General features: G+C 44.0%; 1 protein-coding gene across 1 annotated transcript in view; it reads left to right on the forward strand.

Annotated features, from left to right (window-relative positions):
* Window positions 1–910: 910 nt before the first annotated feature.
* ANKRD29 (ankyrin repeat domain 29) overlaps window positions 911–23,689 on the forward strand; it is a 57,479-nt gene continuing 34,700 nt past the window's right edge. The window contains exons 1-2 of the mRNA XM_080821902.1: window positions 911–1,036; window positions 12,232–12,342. Of these exons, the coding sequence (XP_080678028.1) occupies window positions 1,016–1,036; window positions 12,232–12,342 (132 nt within the window). The 5' untranslated portion in view covers window positions 911–1,015. The remainder of the gene's footprint in view (window positions 1,037–12,231; window positions 12,343–23,689) is intronic.

A 23,689-nucleotide genomic window follows, 5' to 3' on the forward strand; every position in this document is an offset into this window, starting at 1 on the left:
TGAGGCAAAAGGCCATAAGGGGGAGGCGGCTGGTGTAATCCCAAGGGGATGGCCTTGAGTAACATTCCCAATTTCGCCCTTCACCTTTGAAAAGGAAAATACCACATATCACCCATTCAGTCAAAAAACTTGTTTCCCAGCTCTTTCCCAGGAGAAAAACGTAACAAACAAAACAAAACAAAAATACATTATTAGAAAATAAAAGGAAGAGAAAGCAAAGAAAACCTAAAACGACCGAAATAAAAATGAAAATAACTATTTGGAAGGGTGGAGGGAGGATGGGTGAATTTTTTCCTCCTGTTCCATCCGCATCATCAATGTCTGTGCTGTACTGATGGTTGGGAGTCCTCTGATGCAGAGCGCGCTCTTTTGGAAGATGTGTGAGGTGTGGGAGGGGGGTGGGTGTGTAATGCGTATACGCGGATGTGAGTGTGGGAGTATTCTGTGTGAATCTGTGTGTGTGTGTGTGTGTGTGTGTGTGTGTGTGTGTGTGTGTGTGTGTGTGTTTAACAGGAATGCGGATGAACGTGGAAAGTGTGGAGAGGGCGGGTGCGTGGACGCCAGTGTAGACCGCTAGTGTGTTGAACGTGGAGAATGTGCGCAGCGTGGCGCGTACACTGGTGTGTGTGTGAGACTGCGGATGTGTGAGCAGTGTGGTGTGTTTGTGTGTGCATGCAGAGTCCGCAAAACACCAGCGGAGTCTTGCGTGTGCGGGGTAGGTGAGCGGCGGGCGGGAGTGGGTGGGTGCGTGCGCGCGCCCCGCACAGCCGGCCCACTCCCCAGGGCCCCCGGCGGCCCCGCCTCCGCCCCGCCCCGCCTCCGCCCCGCCCCGCCCCGCCCCCGGTGGTCCCGCCCCCGCCCTCCCCGCGTGGCTGGGTCTGAGGCGGCGGCGGGAGCGCGCGGCGCGGGAGACCGCCCCACTGCGGAACGCGGCGGGGAGGGGACGGCGGGCTGGGGCAGGCGCCCGGGCGCCCGGGGCCGGAAGCGCCGCCGTTGCTCTGGCGTGGCCGGGGACATGTGCAGGATGTCCTTCAAGGTGAGCGCCGCGGGCTCGGGGAGGGCGTGCCGGGCCGGGCGGCAGACCTAAGGCGGCGGGCCCGCACCTGGGGAGCTCCCGGGGTGGCTGGCGCCGCGGGGCCCGCAGGGTGGAGTGAGCGCCGCCCTGGGTGCTGGCGGGGGCTGGAGGGAAGCCACCGGGCTGGTGTGGCTCCTGTGGTTGGTGGTTTGGCGGTGTGGGCTTTGCTTGAAAGGCTTTCGGTACTTGCGGCGGCAGGTCAGGAGAGCCCGGCCGCAGGGCGAAGGGGCGGCGGGGACTGTCGCCGGGGTAACGGGCGGGGGCGGGGAAGAAGCCCGAGGTCAGCGCTGTCCCGTGGCCGCGCCCCGGGGAGAGACCCGGGCTGCGGCAGCAATTCCTGATTCTGGGTCCTCATTTCTGAATGCCAGCCGCACCCCTGTCGCCTCCTCTCCAGAGCACTTTTTGGACGCTGAAGCTGAGTGCCCAGCAGAATGGAGCTGCCGCTGATTACCTGGCTTCAGTGTCCAAAGGAGTCTTAAGAGTTCCAAGTCATTCCATTTAATCCTCACATTTCAGGATGAAAGTGACGATGCTTGATTTGCCTCTATTGAAAGGTCCTAATAAAAATAATTAAAATGTGTTGAGCTCTTAAAATGTGCCTGACTCTGAGCCAAGGGCATCTGGGCGCGTCTTCTGAATCCTCAGGAAGATCCGTGAAATGGTACTTTCGTGTGTGTCTCGCCTTTTTTTTCCCCCCCTTAAAGCAAGAACACTAAAACATGGAAAAGTTAAGTAACTCATCACGGTCCTGCAGCCAGTAAATGAATGGTGTTAACATTGAAACCCTAATGTGTCTGGCTTCCATCTTGTACAGTAACTCATATAAAGAGGACTGATATGTTGAGATTTGCATGTTAGAAAGATCTCTGGCCACAGTTTGAAGAAGGGAGGCGGAGCTGGGGTCGTCTTGTTAAATGGTAGGGACTAGGGAACAGGTGTCTGGAGTGGAAGGAAATAAACAAATGTGAGTGACTTAAAATTTTAATCCATGAAATTCTATAAATGATGTTTTTCCTTAAGTTAGGGAAGACTGGAGAGGTAAAGATAAAATATTTGGTTTGGGACACGTAAAGTTTAAGGATGGATGGAAGTCCAGAAAGAGATGTCCATTAGACAGATCTACAAACTGGGAACCCTGGGGTATAGTCTAGGCAGGAGATAGAGATGAGATGTAGGAGTGAGCAGTGTTAGGTGGTAATTAAACCCTTGAGAATGAATGTGATTGCCCCGTGAGACCATGTAAAAGTGGAAAGCAGAGCACTGAAGACAAAATCTTGAAGATGAAACTTTGAGAATGAGCAGAATAAGAGAAGCCCATTTAGAAAACTGAAGAGCAGCCAGCAATGTATGAGAACAATCAGAAGCGTGTGCTGATATGTAAGCCAAGGATCTCTAATCCTTCGGTAAAGATGGGGAGGAACTCAGTGATAAATACTACAGAGAAATCAAGCTGGAAAAGTGTCCATTGTGTTTAGTAACAAGCAGCCACTGGTGACCTTGCTCTGAGCAGTTTCAGTGAAATGCTGGCTTCAGGAGCCCGATTGCAATAGCTTCAAAAGAGAGTGGGTAGGAACCACCAGGGTCCAGAGCTGTTTCAAAAAATTCTTCAAGAAACAGTGGCCGCAGCAGGGATTTGGAGTTGGCCAAGGGTTTGTTTGCTGTAAAATGGTAGAGAAGTGACCATCTTTAAATGATGACAAATATCTCAACAATAAAAAGACAATAACCCAATTTAAAAATGGGCAAAGGAGAGGCGCCTAGGTGGCTCAGTGGGTTAAAGCCTCTGCCTTCGGCTCAGGTGGTGATCTCAGGGTCCTGGGATATGAGCCCCTACATCGGGCTCTCTGCTCGGCAGGGAGCCTGCTTCCTCCCTCTCTCTCTGCCTGCCTCTCTGCCTGCTTGTGATCTCTGTCAAATAAAATCTTTAAAAAAAAAATGGGCAAAGGAAATGAACAGACATTTCTCCCAAGAAAATACACAAATGGCCAATAAGCACCTGAAAAGATGCTCAATGCCTTTAGTCATTAGGGAAATGCAAATCAAAACCATAATTAGATACCACTTCACACCCACTAGGATGACTATAATCAACAAAACAGTGTCAGGTGTTGGCAAGAATGTAGAGAAAGTCAAGTCTTCATACCTCCATGGTAGGCATATAAAGTAACGCAGTCATATTAGGAAACAGTCTCGTTGTTCTTCCAAAAGTCAAACGTAGAGTTACCATATGACCCAGCAATTCCCCTCCTGCATATATACCCAAAAGAAATGAAAATGCATGTTTACACAAAAACTTGTACACAAATATTCATTTTGTTATTCATAATTGCCGAAAAGTAGAAACAACCCAAATGCCCATCATTTTGTTTATCATTGATAATAAACAAAATGTATGTATTAGCTTGAGCTGCCATATCAAAATACTATAGACTGGGTAGCTTAAACATCAGGCTTTTTTTTTTTTTTAAGATTTTATTTATTTATTTGACAGAGAGAGAGACAACGAGAGCAGGAACACAAGCAGAGAGCCCAATGTGGGGCTCGATCCCAGGACCCCGGGATCATGACCCGAGCTAAAGGCATACGCTTCATGACTGAGCCACCCAGGCACCCAAACAGCAGGCATTTAATTTCTCACAGTTTTGGAGGCTGGAAAGTCCAAGATCAAGGTGCCAGAGATTTGCTGTCTGGTGAGAGCTCTCTTCCTGGCTTGGTAACAGCCACATCCTCACTGGATCCTCCTATTGAGAAAGAAATCTCTGGTGTCTCTTCTTTTCTTGTAAGAACACTGATTACATCATGGGGGCAGTACCCTCTTGATCTCATCTAACCTAATTACCTCCCTAAAGGACTCACCTCCAAATACTGTCACATTGGAAATTAGGGCTTCAACATATGAGTTTGGGGGCAAGGAGGGACACAAATCTTCAGTTCATACCATGGCGTATCCACACAATAGAATATCGTTCACCATAAAAAAGAAGGAAGCTGTGATACATGCTATAATGTGGATGAACTTGGATACCATTATGTTGAGTAAAAGAAGCCAGACCCAAAAGGCCACATATTATATGATGCCACTTATATGAAATGATCAGAATAGGCAAATCCATAGAGACAGAAAGCAGATTCTTGGTTACCTGGGGCTAGGGAAGAATCGGGGGATAGGGAGAGATTGTTAAGAGGTAGGAGGTGATGAAAATGTTCTGGAATCATGACAGTAATGTAACCTTAGGAACACACTAAAAACCACTGAATTATATGCTTTAAAAGGATGAATTTCGTAGTATGTAAATCAGAATCTCAATAAATAAGTATTTGAAATGATGATAGGGAGGCTCAATGGAGGGGATGACTGAGCTGAGTGAGGAAGCATGCAGGAGGCAGGCGAGGCAGAGTGTGAGAGCATGGCTTCATTAGTTATAGGGGTTCCCCCAGACAGGTGGAGAGGAAACCCTCTTCCGTTGCGGTTAGAGGAAAGGAGGTGAGGTTGAGCAAACCTTATCCATGTTTTGTAAAGTGAAGGCCAGGATGAGATCAGAATTGGGGTGGGTGGGAAGGAAGGTGCCAGAATTTGCCATGAAGAAGGGAGAATGACCAGGACGTGACAGCTACTAGGTGAGGTGAGGCACAGGACAAGCAGGTGGGATGGCCTGAGTCGTGAAGGAGCAGAGGTTTGTATACTTGACCGGAAGGGCGGCATCTCCAAGACAAGTGAGGAGAGCCCAAGGGCATTTTCCACTCCGGGTCTGGTGTAGGAGAAGGCTTAGTCCCCACCAGCTGGGAGGCACCTGGAGCTTAGAGCAGGGAGACAGAGGCGACACTGTGTTAGGTTAAGGAAATGGAATTGATTTTCCATGAAGCGGACTTCCATACAGCACACAGAGAAGGCCTGAGGGCAAGGGGAGCAGAGTTGCACGCCCATCAACAGAGCCTGCTCTAGCCCTAGCGGGCATACGATCAAGCATATTAAAATGTGCCCTCCGCCCAAGACAATAGACTTCTTATTGTACATTTTTGGAAGGGTGTTTATTATATTGCTATTAAAACAATTTAGCCATGAGTAACATTTAATTTATATTGGCCCATGATTTTTCTGCAGTGTCCATATATAATAATTCTTGTGCAGAGAGAAAATCAGACCTACAAATTATTTTCATGTGCCATCAATATTTTATGAATACTGAATTTAGCATTGAATAGAGTTGACAAAGATGGTACATTTTATAACTATTTTATTCATTCACTTTGATTTTAGAGCCATAGATTAACTTTATTTTCACAGGACTCTGAAAGTCTCATAGGCCCTCATCCCTGGGTCTCCAAAGCTGTTGTTTAAAAAGCCTTGGCATTGTTGGCTGAGTCTGTGGGAGGATCAACAGAGCATCACTAGTCACAAGTTAGCCTCGTATTGATGACTTAGAGTCACCACGTGTAGGGCTCTTTGCTTCTGAGCCACAGGGACCCTTTTGCAGCTCCTCCTTGCTCCATTAAGCTATCAGCAATCACCGGTCTGCCTCCAGTAAACTTCCTCTTTCAAAATTGGCAAGTTCTCCTTTGTTCTGGTAGGGAAAACAGACACGTTTGTTAGAATTATTTTTAAAGTAAAAGCAAACTCAGAGTGCAGGTCTGAGCCTTTTTGTGGAATAAAGGTCACGGATTTCAGTCTACCAACTTGTGACTCTGTAAACGGCTGTATCAGGACTTACTCTTCAGGCCTGAGGTTGCCAAAAACCTAACACAATGAGGAAGGAGACTCTTCACGCGGTGGAGGAGGTCACCACCACAGAGGAAACATCGCTAGAGATAAAACAATGCCTGCATCTTTCTTGAGTACGTCTTCCCGGAGAGGACAAAGTGTCTCAATACCATGTTTCACCTTGGTGTTAGAAGCTGCTCATGGCTGGGCTAAAAGTAGGGGGACTTGTATTTTCCTTTCTTGTTCTGAAAATGCATAAATCATCTCATAATCGGCTTCAGTTCACCAGTCAGCTAAAATTATTTGAACTACAGGAAAATAAATTTGTAAATTTGAGCCACATATGTTTTTAAACAACTTTATTGAAACATACCATATAACTCATCCATGGAAAGTGTTCATTTCAGTGGTTTTTGGTATATTCAGAGTTGTGCAACCATCAGCACAATTTTAGGATATTTTAATCATCCCCCCCCAACTAAATCACATACCCATTAGCAGTCACTCTCTATCCCCCACTCCAAACATCCCAGCTATAGATAACTGCTACTCTACTTTCTATCTCTATAGATATGCCTATTCTTGACATACATGTCTTAGACCTTCCACATGGTCTCGAGTTCTGAGTTTGGAAATGCTACCGACCTCTAAGGTAGAATGCTTGGCGCAAATCACGTACTTTTTCTCTTCACTTTCCCATCACCTTTAGAAGTGTAACAATACAACATAGGATTTAGGCTTCTCTAATGTTTATCAAGCATTCTGAAAATTTCAAGTACTTAGCATTGAGGGGACAATGTGTTAAAATAGCCAGTGACAGGGCGCCTGGGTGGCTCAGGCCATTAAGCATCTGACTTTTAGTTTCGGCTCAGGTCACGGTCTCAGGGTCCTAAGATCAAGCCCCATATCGGGCTCTTCACTCAGCATAGAGTCTGCTTGTCCTTTTCCCTCTGCTCCTACCCCTGCTCTCACTCTCTCAAATTAATTTTAAAATCTTAAAATAAAAAGAATAGACAGTGACATCGCAAAAGTGTCCTTTTGCTCATGGCTTCTCAGTCCTGCATTCTATCCTTATTTAATGTGGCTGCTAACATTAAAGAAATTCATTACTAGTGTTCTTTTGGTGGAATTAATAATCGAAACCCACAGTATTCTAAACCCTTTTTTAAACTGATGGTTTAAATCTCTACCCCCTCTTAGCTTTTAAACAGAATTCTAGTTCTTTACAGTAACAATTTCCCTTCTGTGTTCCCTCTTCCCGTCCTTCCTGTGACTAATTGCTGGTAGTGTAATAATGAACAGAGCATGAGCCAAAATCCTGGCAGTAAAGGGGAGAAAAGGAGAAGAAAATACGGCATATGTGGAAGTTTACACTTAGTTTTTCTCCCAGGGTATAAGATATAAAACCTCAGACTCGACTTGGATTTGAGTTTGAATGCCATTTCTATTACTTCTTAACTCTATGACCTTGAGTGATTCGTTACTGTGCCTCATTACCTCATCTTTTTTTTTTAAAAAAGATTTTATTTACTTATTTGACAGACAGAGACCACAAGTAGGCAGAGAGGCAGGCAGAGAGAGAGGGAAAAGCAGGCTCCCCACTGAGCAGAGAGCCCGATGTAGGGCTCGATCCCAGGACCCTGGGATCATGACCTGAGCCGAAGGCAGAGGCTTTAATCCACTGAGCCACCCAGGCGCCCCTCATTACCTCATCTTAAGAATGGTATTATGTGGGGCGCCTGGGTGGCTCAGTGGACTAAAGCCTCTGCCTTCAGCTCAGGTCATGATCCCAGGGTCCTGGGATCGAGCCCCGCATCGGGCTCTCTGCTCAGCGGGGAGCCTGCTTCCTCCTCTCTCTCTGCCTGCCTCTCTGCCTACTTGTGATCTCTCTCTCTGTCAAATAAATAAATAAATAAATAAATCTTTAAAAAAAAAAAAGAATGGGATTATGTGTGTAATAATTGTAACTCAGTTGGTTAAATGTCTGCCTTCAGCTCAGGTCATGAAACCAGGGTCCTGGGATCAAGCCCCATGTCGGGCTCCCTGCTCAGCGGGGAGCCTGCTTCTCCCTCTCCCTCTAACCATTCCCCTGCTTGTGCTCTTGATCTCTCTCTCAAATAAATAAATAAATGAAATCTTTAAAAAAAAGAACGGAAAGAATAAAAAAACACCGATGTCATGCGGCTGTTCTGGGTATTAATGCATCAGAGCCGTGGAAGGACACCCAATACAGAGCAAGATGTCAGTGTTGGTTGGTGCTGCTGTCCTCCTAATGTTGCGACCTACAAGCCTGCCTGAGCAAGGCTCACTGGCCTCATTGTAGAGATCAGAAAAACCAAGAAAGAGGTTAAATAGTAAAGCATTTCCATGTGCATCATCTCCTTCAAAGGCTAAAGGGCTTGCCCCTGTTTCACTCGCTAGTACTTATGATGATATGCGTTTCAGGCCAGAGGAGATTTGGAAATTATCGAGCCAAGGTGATGTGCATCGACTCCAAAGAGAAGGGATCAGGGGACTTGGAATGAGGCTAGGAAGGAGGCCATCGGGGTCAGTGCTGCCTTATTCCTTGCTTTCTACAGAGTTCCTCCAGAGGCTGGCCAGTGGGATGGCTAAAAGGGCAGCCCCGAGCGCCAGACTGCCTGGATCCGAAGCCTGCCTGTTGTCTTTCCCTTAGCTCACCTGAGCAGCGGCATAGCGACAGTGCCCACCTCACCGAGCTCTGGTGGGGGTTCAGTGAGGTAGTATGTGTGGAGCAGGTACCAACTGGTACACCAAGCACTTAGTAAGTCTTAGTGCAAGATACCTGCCCTCCACTAACTGTGTCCGCCATAGCAGCGTGGTAGGAGAGCTTAACTGTGTTTATGGTAGTCGTTTCCCCATGACGCCCCTTAGGCACTGAAAGTCAGCGTGTTCACAGCTGATCTCATCATTTTCCCCCAAAGCCTTCCCTTCTTACAGCATTTCCCACTCTTGGGAATGGCACTACCTCAACCAGGCACTCAAACCAGAAACCCCCGGGTCAGTCCAGGCACCTCCTGCCACTTTCTCCTGCGTATTCGGTCGCAGACCAAAACTGTTCAATTTGGTTCCTTAAAACTTCTCTAGTCTCTCTCATCCTCCCGCCCCACTATTGTTGCTTGAGCTCGGGCCCTCATTTCCCCCCACCCTGTCTATGCAATAGTCCCCTAACCCTTATACACACCAACCTCAGTCCAGCTCCAGGCATCAATCCATTCTCCCTGAGGCTGCCACAGGGATCTTTCTAAAACACAAAACCAATAGTATCTCCTCGCCTTAAAATTCTGCCTTGGCTCCCCAGTGCCCAGGCAAACCCCATAGCATGCACGGCACAGCAGATCCTTCAGGATCTGGCCCTGCCTGCTATCAGTCCCTTGACCTCTCTCCACTCCCATCCTCCAGTCCAGCCCTTCTGAGCTAAGGACAGTTCCCAGAACACTGGGGTGAGCCTCCATGTCTTTGCTTCACTGCCCTGTCTGCCTGGGATGCTCTTTACCCAGCTCCCTGCTCATCTTGGAGACTGTTCTCGAGAATTCCTTCTCTTTGAAGCCATTCTTGGCTACCTCCCTCGTAAAGGCTCGGCCATTCTCTGCTCTCGCAAGTAACCCGCATTCCTGCTCTAGTACCTGGGATTACCTCTGCTGCCTATTGGTATGACTTGCTTCCCTACTGGGCTGTTAAGCCATTAGAGCAGAGATCAAGGTTGACTCATACCCCTTGTCCTAAACCCTGGTCAGTAGCACTGTCCCTAATACAGGCCAGTGACCAAGCAAATGAATTTCAAAGAGCTGTGAGGACTGTGCATTTATAGCTAGCATTTCATGAGTGTTCATCACCAAACTGAGTTGACATGTATTCTTTCCTTTAACACTCCAACAGCACATGGCAGAGGCACTACTGCTGGCATTATTAGTCCCATTTTAGTGGGACAGAGAGAAGTTAAATAACATGCCCTGGGTCACAGAGCTAGGAAGTAGCAGGCTCAGAACTCGAACTCAGCTCTTTATTAGCCCAAATCAACTCTCCTTGCCTCCACCTCCCAGTAAATCAGTCACTTGAGGGAGAATGAAATCTGTATGGCTTTTCACAAAGCTCAGTTTCTAAAACCTTGTGGGAAACCAAGGAATCTAGCCCTGACAGGAGAGAAAGCCCTGAGGCTATCCTCAAGGTCAGAGAGCTTATGACAATAGAAGCTTGTGGTTTCCAGAGGTTTTTGAAAATAATTTGAGGTTAAAGAGAAACAACAAAATCACTAAAAATGATTTCCAATTTATTACTCTCAAGTCTTCCTGTTTCAGGAAAAGCCAGCAGAGCTGTTCCTGGTACGAATTAAGTTCTCTTCCTCATTCACCCTCCAGGCTTCATTTTGGCCTTGTGCAATCTCCCTATGGAAAGGGCATTGTTTTGTGATTTCTTTTTTTTTTTTCTTTCTTTTTTTTTCATTTTTTAAAAGATTTTATTTATTTATTTGATAGTGAGAAAGAGAGAGAGAGTGCACGCACAAGTAGGGGGAGCAGCAGGCAGAGGGAGAAACAGGCCTCCAGCTGAGCAGGGAGCCTGATGCAGGGCTCTATCCCAGGACCCTGGGATCATAACCTGAGCCGAAGGCAGACGCTTAACGACTGAGCCACCCAGGCGCCCCTGTTTTGTGATTTCTGATACAAGTCAGACCTGACTGGCTATCACTTCAGCCAGTCACCGACAGCTGTAATGGGGGACCCAGCCTGATACAAAAACCGCCAGCCCTGGGTGTAAAGGTCACCATTGCAATTTGGCCTGAAAACTGGGACCGTAACATTTATGCTTTTAGGGAAAGCACATTGTTCATCTGGAATTTGAAGGGATTTTTGTTTTCCTCCTACCTGAGCCAGGAAACTATTCAAAGTATGTTTGCAACGTGCTTTAGCACTCCCCACTTGTCCACGTTCTCCTCCAAGCACGCACAAGAGCACTAAATTGTGGGTGAGCTGAAGGGCTGCAGAAGAGAAATCCTAATACCAACAAATGCCCCCTTCATGGTGCTCTCACAGTGCTCTCACTTTAGATGGCTCTGAGGACAGGCGCCTGGCTGGCTCAGTGAGTAGATGAGACTCTTGATCTCAGAGTTGTGAGTTTGAGCCCCGCACTGGGTGTGAACTTTACTTAAAAATTTAAAAAAAAATTTTTTTTTTAATTATTAGATGGCTCCTTGTTGTGGGTGACATTGTTGTGTTTTCTTTTTAACTTAGCGTAGGTGGGTAAGATACTGAATTTGCTACTTTATCAGTATATACTTTATTACTTTATCAGATAATAGCACATAAAAGGGGTTTGGGGTGAGATGGGTGTTTCAAGCCCACCCAAAACATGCTTTTGTTAAACAATTTGAATGCTAGAAAATTTCCTGAGGCCAGCGAAATTCTTCATAGTACCAATACTCAATTTAATTTTGCCTACTGATTCTAACTTTGTAAAGAAACGTAGACAGAGGAGAAAAAGCTAGTACCTGTAAGCATTTATGATGTGTTGGGTACTGTATTCACCAATTAACCTACATCATTTAATCCTTACCTAAAACTTCAAGGCAAGTGGTGTAAGACTCACCAAGGCCAAGTCACTTGCCCAGGGCTAGGGTTGAAACCCAGAGCTGTCTGGTTCCAGAGCCTCCCCTCCATCCCCCACCCTCCCCTGCCATGGACTGTTCCCTATAGACCCAAACTGTTGTGTTTTAGGAAAGGCAGCTGTACTTTAGTCGACTCTGCCACTCTGATTTTTGAAGAACTGCTTACCAGCTCTATTCCTTCCATAGGATGGTTCCAGCATTAACTTTGCAACTTTAAAATAAGGCAGCAGTGGAAAGAAGGATCCGTATGAGGACACATAACAGTGTTTTCTGCCCAGAGTTCCTAATTCTTCACTGAATCCTCTGGCAAGTTTCCAGCAAAGAAAATTAGGTGTAGAGCGCAGGGGAGGCCTTGACCCAGAAAGCTGGAATCAGATAGAAAGCTGAGGGCTTAGAAAAAGTGTGGTTTGGGGAGGTCAGAATTGGGAGAGATTTCTCTCTGCTTAAAGGGGAAGAAGGATTTAGGAACGTTTCAGGGAGGAAATAGCATTAAGCGGAGCCTTGGCCTTGAAGGATGGGGAAAAACTCCTCTCAAGCAAAAAGGAAACTGTGAACAAAGACACAGAGGCAGGAAAGTGAGAGCACTGGTGGGAAATAAGGTATTAATAGTGCTGTATTATCAACAATGCTGCTCTTCGTAACAACACTCCAGTATCTGGTACAAAATAGAATGTGTTCCATAGCCAAGTATGTTATAGTCATCTGTTGCGGGAGGAGCCGTCTTTTCCATGCTACAACACATCCGGAAATTCTGCTTTTTGAATGGCATATATTTGCGTAGAAGTGGACCATTAACGGATGTCAAGTTTAAGATCCTGTCTCATTTTGCTTCTGCAGAAGGAAACTCCACTTGCCAACGCTGCCTTCTGGGCAGCAAGGAGAGGCAACCTGGCCCTGCTCAGGCTGTTGCTGAACAGCGGTCGAGTGGATGTGGACTGCAGGGACAGTGTACGGATGGATTCCTGCGGTATATGCATGCCAAGGGCACACCATTTCCCCTGCCGGCATGAGAGCAGCTCCCGAATACATTGCCCTTTACGGTGCTTACCTACTCGCTCTGTATGCTTGCTTTATCCTTTATAAAGTCCAGGGTACCCTGGTGAATGTAAAAACATATTGGGGGCTAGGGGGCACTGGGTGACTCCTTTGGTTAAGGGTCCTACTCTTGATTTCTGCTCAGGTCGTGATTTTGGGGTATGAGATTGAGCCCTGAGTCAGGCTCTGTGCTCAGTGGGGAGTCTGCTTGGGATTCTTTCCCTCTGCCTCTCCCCCCGACTCACACACCTTACACACATATGCGCTCTCTCCTCTCTCAAATAAATAAATAAATATTTAAAAAATTTAAAGACATATTAGGGAAACCATTACATGCATAAAACAGAAAGCAGCCACAGGAAGGAAAGAGGCACTTCACTGGGAATTAGAATTGGCAAGTTCCAAGAAGAAAAGCGGTTTTAGTCACAGAATTCAAACCAACTGCTTCCATGGAAAGTGGAGATAATTCAGAGCAGAAGAGGACTGCCATGAATGTGTAAGTTGGGTTTTTCTACCAGGAGAAGAGAACTGAGAACGGAAGCCGCCACCCAGCCTCTTACCGTTCATTATCATTGCAAGCATCAGTACACTCACTGGCGAGTAAGGGTCTAAAGATGGATACTACTGCCTACTGGCGGGCATCATCTGGGAATGATGTTCCCTCCCCAGATAGAAGCAGGGATTCCTCTGTACTCAGCAGGACGATGCATCTTTAGGGATCAGGAAACCCGAGAGAGAGAGAACCAAGTATTTGTATTTTAGGGATTAGGATGTTTTCAAGGGAGCCTTATTGTTTTCCCAAAAACAGGATGTGGCATTTCCAAATTTTATTGTACAAGTTTGGTAAGTGCGATCAGCTGCCCCCTGAGATATCCGGTTTGGCTCCTTTTTGCCCACTGGGAGCATCAGTGTGCAGTGTCTTGGGTCTGCACCTCCAGACCCACCCAGACCCTTCTTCAGCTGGCTCTGTGTCCCAGAGCCTGAAAGGTAGGGCCTAGTGGACTTGCTTCCCTCTAGCCACCAGTTGGGGTGGCCAATGGGAGCACTGGTAGGAATCAGAGGGTGGGAGGACAGGGATGTCGGGGAACCTGGTGGTCCTGCTCTGTCTGGCAGCAGTGCTCTAGTTCTGTGTCATGGGACTCACTGCCCTCCCCCCACCACCCTGTACCTTCAGGCTAGGCTGGCAAGGGAGCCCCGCTGCCGCTAGCTCCCAGTCCAACATTGTTCTTGTAGTGTCCTATGCCTGGGGCACAGCTTTATAAATCACTGAACTTTCATCCAGCTATCCCAGTGCGACTATGCCCTCTGCTCCTTGCTGGGACCCAGACTGATATGAGGTCAGGCATCTATGAACTGGTCACCCCAGTCATACGTGGGTCTTCTGGGCAGCAGTGCCACACTGGGCCACAATGGCAAAGGAGCTCTGGTTTTCATTGGGGCCTCACCCCCTGATCGCAATGATGACCATGTTTCCTCTTTTCCTTGAAGTCACCTTTTCTCAGCCATCCCTATAACTTTTTCCTGACTTTCAGTGTCCTAGGGGCCACCTCACAGTGCCACACACATTCTGCCCCCAAGATAGTAAGTACCCGATACTCTCAGCCTCCCCAGCACCCTTTCCTCCTTGGAAAGTGTGTGACTTGTCCTGCTACCTCCATTCCCCTCAGAGCTCATCCTCTGTCTCTCTTGGTCTGTTATCTCAATCAGAAATTTTGCTTCTATGAACAGATACTAATATGTTTACTCTTCCTCTTTTGAAATAAAAACTCATTTTATGGGGCACCTGGGTGGCTCATTGGGTTAAGCCCCTGCCTTTGGCTCAGGTCATGGTTTCAGGGTCCTGGGATTGAGCCCTGCATCGGACTCTCTGCTCAGTGGGGAGCTTGCTTTCCCCCCACCCTGCCTGCCTCTCTGCCTAGTTGTGATCTCTCTCTCTCTCTCTCTTTCTCTCTCTCTCTCTCTGTGTGTCAAATAGATAAATAGAATGTTTAAAAAAAAAAAAAACCAAACTCATTTTATTCACAGCTTTCTGGAAGAATGATTCCTTAACCTTAAGGAGTGAGCCTAATTGCTGGGTCATAAGGTAGCTCTATTTTTTAAGGAACTTCCACACTGTTTTCCAGAGTGGCTGCACCAGCTTGCATTCCCACCAACAGTGTAGGAGGGTTCCCCTTTCTCTGCATCCTCACCAACATCTGTCATTTCCTGACTTGTTAATTTTAGCCATTCTGACTGGTGTGAGGTGGTATCTCAATGTGGTTTTGATTTGTATTTCCCTGATGCCCAATGATGTTGAGCATCTTCTCATGCACTACTAGGTATTTACCCAAAGGATACAAAAATACAGATTTGAAGGGAAACATGCACCCCAGTATTTATAACAGCATTATCAACAATAGCTGTCTGTAGAGAGACCTCAAATGTCCATCAATGGATGAATAGATAAAGAAGATGTGGTATGTGCACAAGCACATGTGTGTATGTTAATGGACTATTACTCAGCCATCAAAAATGAAATCTTGTCATATGCAACAACATGGATGGAGCTAGAGTGTATTTTGCTAAGTGAAATAAGTCAGTCAGAGAAAGACAAATACCATCTTGATCTCACTCACATATGGAATTTAAGAAAGACAACAGATGAAATATGGAAAGGGTGAAAAGAGAAAAAGGAGAGAGGGAAACAAGCCATTATAGACCCTTTAAAAAAAAAAAAAGATTTTATTGGGTGCCTGGGTGGCTCAGTGGGTTAAAGCCTCTGCCTTCGGCTTGGATCATGGTCTCGGGGTCCTGGGATTGAGCCCCATGTTGAAGAGCCTGCTTCCCCACCCCACCCCTCTCTCTGCCTGCCTCTCTGCCTACTTGTGATCTCTGTCAAATAAAATGAATAAGTAAATGTTTTTTTAAAATTTTTAAGAAAAGATTTTACTTACTTATTTGAGAGAGAGAGAGCGAGCACAAGTAGAGAGGAGGGGCAGAGGGAGAGGGAGAAGCAGATTCCCCACTGAGCAGGGAGCCCGATGCAGGATTGAATCCCATTATCCTGGGATCATGACCTGAGCTGAAGGCAGATGCATAACCAACTGAACCACCCTGGTGCCCCAAGAGACTCTTAGCAGTAAAGAACAAACTGTGGGTTGATGGGGGATAGGCTATCTGAGTGATGTGTATTAAGGAGGGCACTTGCTACGATGAGCACTGGGTGTTGTATGTAAGTGATGAATCACTGAATTCCACTCCAGAAACCAATATTGCACTGTATGTTAACTACCTAAAATTTTAATTAAAAAATAAATTATTTAGGAGCGCCTGGTGGCTCAGTGGGTTAAAGCCTCTGCTTTTGGCTCAGGTCGTGATCCCAGGGTCCTGGGATCAAGCCCCACATCAGGCTCTCTGCTCAGTGGGGGGCCTGCTTCCTCCTCTCTCTGCCTACTTGTGATCTCTGTCTGTCAAATAAATAAGTAATCTTTAAAAAATAAATTATTTAAAAATTTTAAAAAACAATGGAGCAAGTCTAGATGGTAATATCAGACAGCTTGTTGATTTTGAAAGGGTATGTAAGATTGGCGGTAACAGAGACAGAAAGATAGTTGGGAACAATACAGGACTTGGTTCCCCTTGAAATTTCACTGGGAGGATTTCTACCTCCTTCAGGTGCCACCTAGACATAGAGTCTGGGTTACAGAATGACCCTGGTGGTGAATGACCTCTGACTAGTCCTGCTCTGGCCAATGGGGCCCCGCATCTGGTCCACCTGGAACTCCTAGGAGAGCTGATGCAGTGCAAGAAAGGACCTGGGGCCCTCTTGGGAACTGCTCCCAACCTCAAGTTCATGACCATGCTCAAACTTCCAACAAATAACATTTAAAGTATGAATACATTATCTGTAGGCCACCCACCACACAGCAAATCTTTGATTTGCTAACATTTCACCTTCATTCCTAGATTAAAGTGGTCTTCTCATGAGGTTAACAGTTTTTGCCTCCTTTATCTCTCTAATGCACACTAACCATCAGATGAGCACTGGCAAGCTCCCTCTAGCCTTTTGAGATGTACGAAGGTATGTGTCACTGTAGTGTTTGTTGTGGTCTTCGCCACGTTTATATCCACTGTATCCAATGTTCAAAATCAGCTGGTTTTAAAAGGTACATTTTAACATCAGCCAGTGAAATAAATTAACCTTAACCTTTAGGGAATTATAGTTTGTCCAGCCTGATAATTTTGGATATAAAGGAAACATTTTTGTCTAGCTTAATAAATACATCAGCAGAAACTACTACTTTATTCTCTTTCTCCTTTGCCTCAACCTCTGACTTTTTCTCAGTTGACCATGATGTGAAGTTGAAATACAACCTATAAAGTATTTTTATATTTTGTTTCATTCAAGTCTCCTTCCTTTAAAGCAGATGCATATAACATTTTTTATCTTTCTAAGTATCAAAATTTAAGTTGCTCGGTACTTCTTGTGCCTCATGATTGATTTTTATTTTGAAGCAAGTATAACCTTTATTTAAAAAAAGTATAACCTATAATAAAAATTTTTTCTCACCTCTCATGGAAAGGATGAATAACTATCTATTCAGATTGGATTTCTTTTTAAAATTTAATATGTAATTAACATGCAGTGTTAGTTAATTTCAGGTGTATACTATAATGCTTCAACAAGTCCATATATTACTTAGTGCTCATCAAGATAAGTGTACTCTTAATCCCTTTCACCTATTTCACCCATCCCCCAACCATCTCTCCTCTGGTAACCATCAGTTGGTTCTCTGTAGTTAAGAGTCTGTTTCTTGGTTTGTCTCCTTTTTTCCTTTTGTTTGTTTGTTTTGTTTCTTAAATTCTACATATGAGTGAAATCATATTGTATTTGACTTTCTCTGACTGCCTTATTTTGCTTAACATTATACTCGCTAGATCCATCCATGTTGTTGCAAAGGGAAAGGTTTCATTCTTTTTATGGCTGAATAATATTCCTGTGTGTGTGTATAGATATATAGATAAGTATTTTTTTATAGGTATCTTCTTTATCCATTCATCTATTGATGGACACTTGGGCTGCTTTCATATCTTGGCTGTTGTAAATAATGCTTTAATAAACATATGGGTGCATATATCCCTTCAAATGAGTATTTTTGTATTCTTTGGGCAAGTACCCAGTAGTGCAGTTCCTGGGTCCTAGGGTATTTCTATTTTCAATTTCTTGAGGAATCTCCATACTATCTATCTTCTACAGTGGCTGCACCATTTTGCATTCCTATCAAGAGAGCATGAGGGTTTCTTTTTCTCCATATCCCTGCCAATACTTGTTTTTTCTTGTGGTTTTGATTCTAGCCATACTGACAGGGGTGAGGTAGTAACTCATTGTGGTTTTCATTTGCATTTCCCTGAGGATGAGTGATGTTGAGCATCTTTTCATGTGTCTTTTGGTCATCTGGATGTCTTCTTTGGAGGAATGTCTGTTCATGTCTTCTGCCTATTTTCAAATTGGATTATTTGATTTGGGGGTGTTTTGTTGTATGACTTTATACATTTTAGATACTAACCCATTATCAGATTTGTCAGTAGCAAATATCTTTTCCAATTCAGTAGGCTTTAGTTTTGTCTGTTGTTTCCTTTGCTGTGCAGAAACATTTTATTTTGATGTGGTCCCAATGCTTAATTTTTCCTTCTGTTTCCCTTGCCTCAGGAGACATATCTAGAAAGATGTTATGGCTGATGTCACAGAAATTACTGTCTGTGCTCTCTTCTAGAATTTCTATGGTTTGAGATCTCATATTTAGGTTCTTAATCCATTTTGAGTTTATTTCTGGGTGTGATGTAAAGAAGGTGGTCCAGTTTCATTCTTTTGCATGTCCCTGTCTGGTTTTCCCAACACCATTTATTGAAGAGACTGCCTTTTTCCCATTGCATATTCTTGATTCCTTTGTCAAAGATTAATTGACCATAACACCATGGGTTTCTTTATGGGCTCTCTATTCTGTTCCATTGACTTATGTGTCTATTTTTGTGCCAGTACCATACTGTTTTGATTCCTACAGCTTTATAATATAACTTGAAATCTGGAATTGTGGTATTTCCAGCTTTGTTTTTTCTTTTTCAAGATTGCTTTGGCTGTTCTGGGTCTTCTGAGATTCTGTGCAAATTTTAGGATTACTTATTCTATAGAAAATGCTCTTGATGTTTTTATGCAGATGGTATTCAGTCTATAGATTGTTTGGGGAAATATGGACATTTTAACTTTTTTTTTCTTCCAGTCCATGAGCATGGAATGTCTTTCTATTTGTTTGTGTCCTCTTCAATGTCTTTCATCAATGTTTTATAGTTTTCAGAATATAGGTCTTTCTCATCCTTGGTTAGGTTTATTCCCAGGTATTCTATTATTTTTGGTGGAATTGCAAGTGGGACTGTTTTCTTAATTTCTCTTTCTGCTACTTTGTTATTAGTGTATAGAAATGCAAGGGATTTCTGTACATTGATTTTGTATCCTGAAAATTACTAAATTCATTTATCAGTTCTAAAGTATTTTTTCGTTGGAGTCTTTAGGATTTTCTATGTATAGTAGCATGTCATTTGCAAATAGTGAAAGTTTTATTGCTTCCTAATGAATTTGATGCCTTTTATTTCCTTTTTTGTCTAATTGCTGTGGCTAAGATGTCTAGTACTATGTTGAATAAAAGTTGTGAGAGTAGACATCCTTGTGTTGTTCCTGATCTGGGGGGAAAAGCTCTCAGTTTTCCCCATTGAGTATGATATGCACTGTGGTTTTCTCATATATAGCTTTGATTATGTTGAGATATGTTCTCTATGTTCCTACTTTGCAGAGGATTTTTTATCATGAGTGCATGTTGTACTTCATCACATGCTTTTTCTGCATCTATTAAAATGTTCATGTGGTTTTTATCCTTTCTCTTATTGATATAACATATCACATTGATTTGCAAATATTGAACCACCCTTGCATCCCAGGAATAAAGCCCACTTGATTGTAGTGAATGATTGTTTTACTGTATTGTTGGGTTCTGTTTGCTAATATTTTTTGAAGATTTTTGCATCTATGTTCATCAGACTTGTTGACCTGTAGTTCCCTTTTTCTGTAACGTCTTTATCTGGTTTTGGTATCAGGGTAATGCTAGCCTCACAGAATAAATTTGAAAGTTTTCTGTTCTCTTATATTTTTTGGATAATTTGCGAAGAATAGGAATTAAATCATCTTGAAATGTTTGGTAGAATTCACCTGTGAAGCCATCAGGTCTTGGACTTTTTTTAAAATTAACATATAATGTATTATTTGCTCCAGGGGTACAGGTCTGTGAATCATCAGTCTTACACACTTCACCGCACTCACCATAGCACATACCCTCCCCAATGTCCATAACCTAGCCACCCACTCCCTACCCTCCTACACCCCAGAAACCCTGTTTGTTTCATGAGACTAAGAGTCTCTTATGGTTTGTCTTCCTCCTGATCCCATCTTGTTTCATTTTCCCCCCCTACTCCCCAGGACCCCCTGCCCTGCCTCTCAAATTCCTCATATCAGGGAGATCATATGATAATTGTCTTTCTCTGATTGACTTATTTCAGTAAGCATAATGCCCTCTAGTTCCATCTACGATGTTGCAAATGGCAAGATTTCATTTCTTTTGATGGCTGCATAGTATTCCATTGTATATTTATACCACATCTTCTTCATCCATTCATCTGTTGATGGACTCTAGGTTTTTTTCATAGTTTGGCTATTGTGGATATTGCTGCTATAAACATTCAGGTGCATGTGTCACTTTGGATCACTACATTTGTATCTTTAGGGCAAATACCCAGCAGTGCAATTGCTGGGTTGTAGGGTAGCTCTGTTTTCAACTTTTTTTTTTTTTAAAGATTTTTAAATTTATTTATTTGACAGAGATCACAAGCAGGCAGAGAGGCAGGCAAAGAGAGAGGAGGAAGCAGGCTCCCTGCTGAGCAGAGAGCCCGATTCGGGACTCGATCCCAGGACCCTGAGATCATGACCTGAGCCAAAGGCAGCGGCTTAACCACTGAGCCACCCAGGCGCCCCTGTTTTCAACTTTTTGAGGAAACTCCATGCTGTTTTCCAGAGTGGTTGAACCAGCTTGCATTCCCACCAACAGTGTAGGAAGGTTCCCCTTTCTCCACATCCTCGCCAGCATCTGTCATTTCCTGACTTGTTAATTTGAGCCATTCTGACTGATGTGAGGTGGTATCTCATTGTGGTTTTGATTTGTATTTCCCTGATGCCGAGTGATATGGAGCACTTTTTCATGTGTCAGCCATTTGGATGTCTTCTTTGCAGAAATGTCTGTTCATGTCTTCTGCCCATTTCTTGATTGGATTATTTGCTCTTTGGGTGTTGAGTTTGATAAGTTCTTTATAGATTTTGGATACTAGCCCTTTTTCTGATTTGTCATTTGCAAATATCTTCTCCCATTCTGTCAGTTGTCTTTTGGTTTTGTTGATTGTTTCCTTTGCTGTGCAAAAGCTTTTGATCTTCATGAAGTCCCACTAGTTCATTTTTGCCCTTACTTCCCTTGGTTTTGGCAATGTTTCTAGGAAGAAGTTGCTGCAGCTGAGGTCAAAGATGTTGCTGCCTGTGTTCTCCTCAAGGATTTTGATGAATTCCTGTTGGACTTTTGTTTGTTGGGAGTTTTTTGATTACTGATTTAATTTCATTGCTGGTAACTGATCTGTTCAGATTTTCTATTTCTTCCTGACGCAGTTTTGGTAGGATATATGTTTCTAGGAATTTAAATAATTCTTTGTATTTCAGTGGTGTTCATTGTTATTTCTCCTCTTTCACTTCTGATTTTATTTTAATCCTCTCTTTTCTTTTTGTTGTGTCCGGCTGAAAGTTTTTCGATTTTGTTGATCTTTTCAAAGAACCAGCTCCTTATTTCATTGATCTGTTGTTTTTTTATTTACTTTATCATCTATTTCTGCTCTAATCTTTATTATTTTCTTCCTTTTGGTTTTGGGTTTTGTTTGTTTGTTTGTTTCTAGCTCCTTTAGATATTAGGTTAGGTTGTTTATTTGAGATTTTCCTTGCTTTCTGAGGTAGGTCTGTATTGCCATATACTTCCTTCTTAGGAACACTTTTGCTGTATCCCAAAAATTTTGGACCTTTGTGTTTTCACTTTCATTTTTTTTTCTTTGTTTTTTTTTTCTTCCTTAATTTCTTCAATGACCCATCCATTATTTAGTAGAATGTTATTAACTTCATGTATTTGTGCTCTTTCCAGATTTTTTTTTCTTGTTGTTGATCTCTAGTGTCATAGCATTTTGCTCAGAAAAGATGCATAATATGACTACAATCTTTTGAACTTGTTAATATTTGTTTTGTGGTGTAATATGTGATCTATTCTGGAGAATGTTACATGTACACTTGAAAAGAATGTGTGTTCTGCTGTTTTAGAATGGAATATTCAGGATATATCTGTTAAATCCAACCAGTCCAATGTGTCAAAGCTACCATTTCCTTGTTGATTTTCTGTTTTGATAATCTGCCCATGATGTAAGTGGGTTGTTAAAGTCCCCTACTCTTATTGTATTACTCTCAGTTAGCTCCTTTATGTTTGTTATTAACCTTTTTATATATTTGGGTGCTCCCATGTGCTGCTTGCACACTGCCTGGGTGTATACATATTTACAATTATTATATCTTCTTGTTGGATTGTCTCATTATTGTATGGTATCCTTCTTTGTCTCTTGTTATAGTCTTTTTTTCAAAGTCTACTTTGTCTGATTTAAGTATTGCTTCCTAGGCTTTCTTTTGACATCCATGTGCATGATAAATGTTTCTCCATCCCCTTACTTTCAATCTGCAGGTGTCTTTTGGTCTGAAATGAGCCTTTTAGGCAGCAGATAGATGGGTATCATTATTTGGATTTTTTAAAAGATTTATTCATTTATTTGAGAGAGAGAAAGAGAGAAAGCATGAGTGGAAGGGGCAAAGGGAGAGAGAAAGAGAGAATTTTAAGTAGGTTCCGTGCCCAGTGCAGAGCCTGACACAGGGCTTGATCTCAGGATCCTGAGATTCTCAAGTCCAGTGAGTATCTTTTGGATCATTACTTTAAATTCCCTATCAGGCATGTTACTTATCTCCATTTCACTTAGATTTGTTGCTGTGGTTTTGTCCTTTTCTTCCATTTGAGACATATTCTTCTGTCTCCTCATTTTGTCTAACTCTCTGTGTCTGTTTCTGTATTTGGAAAGTCAGCTATGTCTCCCACTCTTGAAACTAGTGGCCTTGTGAAAAAGAGCTCCTGTAGCATCCTGCAGTGCAATGTCTCCTGTTCCCAGAACCTGGCACTGCAGGGGTTCTCCCATGTGTGTTGTGTGTTGTGTGTGTTGTGTGTCCCCTGCTGTTGCAGCTGAGTCACTTTTTCCTTCAGCCCAGGAGAGCCCAGTGGCTCTCCTTGCTGTTTTGGGCAGTGTTTGGTCCTGGTGATGTTTGTGGGCCAGTATGGGTCCAACCCAGGCTTGAGTTGAGTCAGACCAGTTTGCCAGACATACAGTAGCACCAAACTGCAGGCTGCTTTCCCTGTGTTGTCGCCTGAGATGCTTTAACTGGCAGGTGGGGCCTGCAGTCGGGGCCTGCAGTCAGACCAGCTGTCTGCACCCAGCCCACTGCTGGGGCCCCAGTATGATTGCTTGTATGGTTATCTTTCCCTCTCCCCAGGGCAGGAGTCACTTTGGAGTGGCACTGACACTTGCTGGGGCTGCTTGCACACTGCCCGGTTTGTGGGTCTGGTTTGAGTGGGTTCCAGGCAAAAGCACACCAGAGGGGGCAGATCCACACAGGGGGTAGTGCATGTCAGCCAGTTAGGTAGTGAATATCCATGCTTCGCTGGTTCCTGCAGATGGTCATGGGAATTTTCTTGGGAGCAGGAGAAGGAAATGGTGCCTACCAGCTCCTTTGCTCCTAGAGAAGTCTTCCAAGGATCCCTGCTCCTCCAGCCATTTCTGAGACTAGTAAACAAATCTCCTTCCCATGTACCCTAGGCATTTTTTAAACCGCTGCTTCTGTGCTGTATCTCTGTCGGCTGTCTGTGGTGCTGTTTCTTTAAGGGTTAGGACCCAGTTTCTTCTTGCCCTCCATCCTCTTCCAGAGCTGAGCCACAGATTTTTAAAATTCCAAGGACTCCTGGCTGGGTCAGTCAGTAGAGCATGCAACTCTTAATCTCTGTGTTGTGAGTTTGCGCCCCACGTTGGGAATAGAGATTACTTAAAAATAAAAATCTTGGGT

This window comes from Martes martes (assembly GCF_963455335.1).
Source record: "Martes martes genome assembly, chromosome: 13".
NCBI lineage: Eukaryota > Metazoa > Chordata > Mammalia > Carnivora > Mustelidae > Martes > Martes martes.